This window comes from Nuphar pumila, chromosome 13 (genome assembly GCF_984573655.1).
Source record: "Nuphar pumila chromosome 13, dmNupPumi1.hap1.1, whole genome shotgun sequence".
NCBI lineage: Eukaryota > Viridiplantae > Streptophyta > Magnoliopsida > Nymphaeales > Nymphaeaceae > Nuphar > Nuphar pumila.
In genome coordinates, this window is record NC_143261.1 from 49,259,645 (window position 1) to 49,267,049 (window position 7,405).

At 37.7% G+C, this 7,405-nt stretch overlaps 1 protein-coding gene across 1 annotated transcript in view; it reads left to right on the forward strand.

Annotated features, from left to right (window-relative positions):
• LOC149818316 (uncharacterized) overlaps positions 1-7,138 on the forward strand; it is a 30,427-nt gene extending 23,289 nt beyond the window's left edge. Inside the window, exon 7 of the mRNA XM_089985604.1 lies at positions 6,926-7,138. Within this exon, the coding sequence (XP_089841730.1) occupies positions 6,926-7,052 (127 nt within the window). The 3' untranslated portion in view covers positions 7,053-7,138. The remainder of the gene's footprint in view (positions 1-6,925) is intronic.
• Positions 7,139-7,405: the final 267 nt, after the last annotated feature.

Here is a 7,405-nt window from a genome sequence, read left to right on the forward strand (position 1 = left end):
TATTCTCCTAGAGGATATATTTTGTCACAGATGAAGCTTGCTGCAGATATATGTTCTAAGTCTGGGATTTCTGATGATAAGAAGGTAGAGACTCCCGAGGTTATTAATGCCAAGTTACGGTTAGAGGATGGGGTTCTTCTGGAAGATCCTACACCGTACCGACAACTCATTGGGTCTCTTACATATTTAACCATCACCAGACCAGATATCACTCATGCGGTTCACTCAGTCAGTCAATTTCAGCATGCTCCTACAACCGTGCATATGAGTGCGGTTCTCCGAATCATTCGCTACATTCGGAATACCATCAATAAAGGGCTATTTCTATCCTCCTCTTCCCCTTTGAATCTTCTTGCTTATACTGATGCAGATTGGGGAGATAATCCCAATGATCGAGTCTCAACTACTGGTTTTTGTGTCTTTTTAGGGGACTCATTGATTGCCTGGCGATGCAAGAAGCAACAGAAAGTTTCACTATCATCCACTGAAGCTGAGTACCGGGCAATGGCAACCACAACAATGGAACTTGTATGGCTTCGCAGTTTGCTTAAAGATATGGGAGTTGATATTACTGAAGCCTCCAAGCTGTGTTGCGACAATAAGAGTGCCATCTATATTGCAAGCAATCATACTTTTCATGAACGTACGAAGCATATCGAAATGGATTGCCACTATGTTCGTGACGAATTTTTACGAGGAACTATTGCTCTGCCATATGTCACTTCAGAATATCAGTTGGCAGACTTCTTCACTAAAGCTCTTCCGGCTCCTCGGTTCATGTTTCTTCTCGGCAAACTTTCCGTCCTTCCCCCGTAAAGTTTGAGGGGGGTGTTAAAATGTACCTATTATATATATATATATATATATATATATATATATATATATATATATATATATATATATATATATTCTGTTTATTACATCAATACCCGATAGGGGTATTTTTGTAATTTCACAGTTGTTTTAGAAAAAAACTATTTTTTCTTTTTTGATCAAATGTAATTTTTATTTTTTATTTTTTTATTTCTTTTTTTATTATTTTTGAGGACCAAAAGGGGCTCCAACATAGAAGTCGTTGGAGCCCCCAACGGTCACAAATGTGACCGTTGGGGGCTCCCAACGACTCTATGGGAGCCCCCTTTTGGCTCTCCTTTTGAGGCCCTTTGGCCCTCCTTTTTCCTCCTCCTTCTCTTGTATAAATAGGGGTGATCCCCTTGTGTATTTTCATCTTGGAGAGCTCCTCTCTCTTTTCAATAAGAGGCTTTGTATATTGTTGCCTTCTTAAAGGCTTGTGCTTGTATTGTCCCTTCGTGGACTTGTGATATTTTCTCTTTTATTCATTGTTGTATGTGCTTGTATGCACCCTTTATATTTCCGCAATATCTCATTACAATATCAACTAGCCATTATTGGATGTGAAGTGTCAGACAAGGATAAAGTGCAACAGACATTGAATGGTTTGGGCCCAGATTATCATGTATTGGTGACATCATTGTTGTGCTTGCCCATGCTTCCCACATTTGAGGACCTCCGGGCAAAACTTCTATAATGCGAAATGTCGTTGAAAGGCATTGCTGAAGATTCTGGTGCTCAATTTGATTCCCAAGATGTTTTAAATACTGGGTTCTTCGGTCGTGGTCGTGGAGGGAATAGCTTCAGAGGAGGAAGAGGTCGTGGTAGACTTGCAGGTCCAGGTTTGCTTCCCACACCCAATATGCCGTTCAACTCCAATGCGAAGAACCAAAATCAAAGAGCTATCCCGACATGTTACCTATGCAATAAAAATGAACATATTAAGGCAAATTGCTGGTTTAATCCTCAAAATAAAGGAAAGTTGCAAAACACTAAGAGCAAGAAGGAAGATAATGTTACCAAAACTGATGGGGAGGTGAAACAACTTTTGCTGACAACATTGTCTGGGTTGCACTTGAAGCAGAATGATCAAGGATTATGGTATGTTGATTCAGGAGCAACGACCCATGTTACGGGGGATGTTGGTAAGCTCTCAAACTCGGTTCCTTACTTTGGTAAAAATAATATTGTTACTGAAGATGGATCTCACCATCATATTTCTCACATTGGTGATGCAATCATTCCTTTGTCAAAATCATCTCTCAATTTGTCAAATGACATTCATGCTCCTAACATTAAAAAAACATTATTTCCTTGTCCAAACTTGTTGATGATACACATTCTTATGTTGAATTCACTCCCTCTTCTGTGTATGTCAAGGATCTTCAAACGGGGGAAACATTCGCTGAAGGGGAGCGAAAAGGAAATATATTCATCTTCAAGGAAGATCCATTTGCGCATACTAGTTCCGTCTTGAAGCCCTTATTAAAGTCTAAGTCTTTTCAGTCTGAGTTATCTATGTCAGGTCCTGAGTCTGTTTTAAGCCTTTCAAGATGTAATAAGCCAAGTCTTTGGCATGATCGTCTTGGTCACTGCAGTTATTTTCTTGAGAAACTTGTATCAAGCAAATTAATCCCTAAATCAAGTTTAACTCTTGAGAAAAATAATAAAAAGTGCTTCAGTTGTCAAATGCGTAAGAGTCATGTACTTCCTTTTGATTCTATAAATAAAAGAGCTTCAAGACCTTTTGAGATTGTTTATTCAGATGTTTGGGGTCCTGCGCCCGTGTGTTCTTCTTCTGGCAACAGATATCATCTCATCTTTATTGAGAGTTATTCTCGTTATACTTGGATATTCTTTATGAAGCATAAGTCTGAAACTTTTCACATATTTCGCAACTTTCATGCCTTTGTTCGAAACCATTTCTCTACCAATATTCTGCATTTTCATTGTGATAGAGGTGGTGAGTATACATCGAAGGATTTTACTGATTTTCTCCAAAGTAATGGAATAAAGCATAGGGTGTTTTGTCTACATATGCTATAAACAAATGGAATTGCTGAGAGAAAGCATAGGCATATTGTTGAAACAACCATGAGCATGATGCATGATAGTAATCTTCCCATTAATCTGTGGACAGAAGCATTCCATTCAACAATCTATATTATAAATCGTCTGCCTATGACAGTTTTACAAAATAGTTCACCATACTTTTCTCTTTTCGGCATTCAACCTGATTATGATGCTCTGCGTGTATTTGAATGCACTTGCTATGTTCATATTGATGATTCTCTAAGGAATAAATTCCAACCAAAGGCTTTCAAGTGTAGGTTCGTGGGATATGCCGATGATTACAAAAGTTATCAGTGTTATGATCCTATGACTAAACGTGTTAAAATTTTCAGGATTGTTGTGTTTGATGAGAATAATCTTGGAGATGTATCGTTTAATACTTATCAAAGAATTCCCAGAGAAGAGGTTTATCATCCATGGATGAGTGCAAAATTATTTGCTGGTGTTTATGGTGATTGCTCACCTCAGTGTACTCAGGAAACACAGTCGGCTAACCAAGATGACATTGACTCAAGCCAAGCATGCTTACCTTAATCTGGTGATCAGGTCGGTGGAGCTTCATATGCTGAAGAAGGGGCAGACCCACAACCTCATCCTATTGATAAATTGAAAGGGTATGTGTATGTGCGAAGAGAAAAAGGCGCTCCTCCTGTTCCTCACATTGAACTAGATACTTATGTGCCTGTTGGAAACCCGAGGAGTTCAAATAGAATCAGACACCCTATGGACAGGTGTGTCAGCTACAACAAATTTTCTATGGATCTTCAACTCTTTTTATCTCAGGTTGATAAGCATGATGAACCCGTGGGGTTTCATCAAGCGTGAAATCAAACAAATGGATTGAGGCTATGAATGAAGAAGTGGAAGCGCTTCATGAATGCCAGACATGGGAAATTGTTTCCAGACCTCCTAACAAAAATGTTGTTGATTCCAAGTGAGTTTATAAAATTAAGTACAAACCCGATGGCACCATAGAATGATACAAAACAAAACTTGTTGCAAAGGGGTTTACACAGGAATATGGCTAGGATTATGATGAGACTTTTAGTCCCGTGGTCAAAATGGGGACAATAAGAATTATGTTGTCTTTAACTGTCAAACATGAATGGACATTAAGTCAGTTAGATGTTAAAAATGCATTCCTTCATGGAGACTTGAAGGAAGAAGTTTACATGGAACAACCTCCAGGATATGCTGAGGGAGACCCAAGCACACATGTATGCAGACTAAAAAGAGCTATATATGGTTTGAAGCAGGCCTCACGCTCTTGGTTTGAAAGTTTCTCCTTAGAAATATAGAAACATGGGTTATGTCGATCTCTCTTGGACCACTCATTGTTTATATTCAAGGGTAAAGGCATCACCACCATGTTAATGATATTATTGTTACAGGAAACTCGATGAGCCGCATTGAAGTAATAAAGAGACTCTTAAGTCAAAGGTTTAAGATGAAAGACTTAGGAGATTTGCATTATTTCCTTGGAGTCGAGGTAGACAAGAAGGATGGTTGCCTGACATTGACACAACATAAATACACACTAGATTTATTGAAGAAATTTGGTATGCAAGATTGCAAGCCTTTGTCTACACCGAGTGTCTTACATCAAAAGCTTAGTTCACAGGATGGAGATTTGTACCCAGATCCTACAAGATATCGAAGTGTAGTCGGTATGCTTCAATATTTTACCTTTACTCGCCCTGACATTGTTTATTCTGTCAATTAAGTGTTGCAGTTCATGCATGAGCCGCGAACAGGACACATGGATGCAATTAAGAGAGTGTTGAGGTATTTAAAAGATACCATTGGAGATAGGTTGATATATAAGAAAAGTTGGAAAAGAGGAGGCATGCATGATGTCACGGTTTACAGTGATGCAGATTGCGCAGGAGATCTTGATGAAAGGAGGTCGGTTTCTGGGTATTGCATTTTTTTGGGAAAAACCTAGTATCCTGGAGCAGTAGATAACAAAAGGCAATAGCTAGATCAAGTACCGAGGCTGAATACCGATCAATGGCTGCTGCAACTGCTGAAGCTACTTGGGCAAGGCATTTATTGAATGGATTGGAGGAACTGATCTCGAAATCTATCTTATTGTGTGATAATCAAAGTGCCATTAAAATATCTTTTAATCCTATTTTCCACAGTAAGACAAAACATATTGAGATAGATCAACACTTCATTCGATAGAAGGTTGAAGACAAAGAGATTAACCCTCATTTCATCCCTACGGAAGACCAGGTGACAACTTTATTTATAAAGGATTTGACAAAAAACATATTCTGGTTTTTGAAGAACAAGTTGTCCATGGTACAAGACCATGCACAACTTGAGGGAGGGTATTAAGTGTCGTGAAATGGGCTGGACCAGTTTGGGTCTTCTCCAGACCCAAACTGGGATTGCGTGATTGACATGCTTACTAGGGCACTCTTGTAATATTATGTTTGTTGTAGGACAGTCATTCCATAACCAAATTACTTTGTAACCTAATACATAAATATAAAGAATCAGGCCACGTATGCATTAAGAAAATCGTGAACCTGTGCAGCCCCAAAACGACTCAGCGTCTTCTTCTTCTTCTACCTTTTTCTTCTCACTTTTTCCTCCTGTTGCAGATCAGGTTTGGTGAAAACTCAAGTTCTAACACTTTCATCCAGTTTGGAAGTGACATTTAACTGGTTATCCTTTGCAAATCTATCCCAAGCAACAATCTTCCAATGTGGGGACTTCTCAAGGTCTAATATATGTATCAATGTTGTGAAAAGCATTGAGGCGCAGCGAAGCGCTCCACAAAAAACTGAAGCAAGGCGTAAAGCGTGAGCCTCATTTTTTTAATTTTTTTAAAAAATATCTAAAAATATAAATAAATAAATAATGCTTTATTCATGAAGCAACAACCAATATAAAATAGAAAATATCAAATAAATATTGAAAAATATGAGAATAACATGTAAAACAATAAAAGTAATATTAACTCAACAACTTGATCTATTTAAGTATCTAACAAATAAAATATGAGCATTCAATGGAAATTTAATAAAATCACTAACAATCAAATTCCTCAACATCATCATATAATGCACACAAATTCATCTTAAGTTCTAAACAAACATTAAGCTAATTTGCATGCTTGTTTGAAAAATTAGCTCTATCAAACTACTAAAATCACATATAATAATCCATATCTACACTTTCTCACAAACAAAAAAACTAACATTTTCTTCAAAAAAATTATTTTTAATTTTCATGATCTAACGATCAATTTCATGTACATACACAGTCACATGCATATTTTCAAATAACTACATAAACTGAAAGTAGCAATTTCAATGTAATTTTTATATAAACAAGCTAAAGCATAAACAAACTAACAAAATTGACATTTACAATTTTTATATACAGTCAATTAATTGCAAAAAAAATCCAGTCATTTTGAAGAAGAAAAAGAACAGGGGAAGGAGAAAAAAAGAGGGAAGGAAAAGAAGGATGGAAGAAGAAGAAGCAGAACAAGAAGAAGACTGAAAGAAGTAGGAGAAGAACGGAAGTAACAGGAGGAGGAGAAGGAGAACGGAAGAAGAAAGAAGAAGGGAAGAAGAAAGAAAAGGAGGAAGGAGGAGGAGAAGAGACAAGAGAGGGGGGGGGGGATAAAAGAGGGGAGTGCCCTAACCATCGGGCCTCCCCCTTTTATTTTTTACAAACTTGATTTGGGTCAAACAGGGTCTTTGACCCAATACATTTGAGGCGTGCACCTCAGCTTGAAGCGCGCCTTGCTTCGAGGCATACACCTCAAGGCTTATGAGACGCACGCCTTGAGCCTTTTATGCTACACACATGCGCCTCAAGGCACAAAGGCCTTGCCTTGAGGCGAGGCACGCTTTTTGTGCCTTGAGGCACTCGATATGTATTTAGTTTCTTCAGTTATAAGTCAATATTCATTAATTGTATTGGTTATGGTCACTCTTTGCAATCCATATTAATTTAGGGATTCCACCAATTATTTTAGGGCTCAAGTGAATGAAAAACCTATTTCAGCGGCAGAGGAGGCTCAAAGGATAAAATCCCTAAGGTTTGTAGCTTCTTCATCGAAGGTAAGCATATCAAACTATCATTTGGATATAATGTATCTGTAGCTTTCTTATTGACATCTGTGGTAACTTGTGAAATTATGATTCCTTTGAAGTTATTCTCTCTCTGAACATTTGCATGCCTATGAGATCATCCATTTTCTTTGGAGAACATGCACATGGAGTCCTTCAAAGCAAATATTTTGCTTTTTTTCCATAGCCTAATCCGTTGTCATATTTCTCCAATATATATTTACTGCTAAATTAGACTAATGCCAGCTTGCTTCTCTTGCAAAATGGCAGACTCAAGTGTCACTAATTTGACAGATTGTTGAAAATGCAAGAAATCTTTTTATTTTTTTTACTTTTTTTTTAATCGTCAAATGGTATGGGTATTGCTTTCTCAAGCACCCAATCTC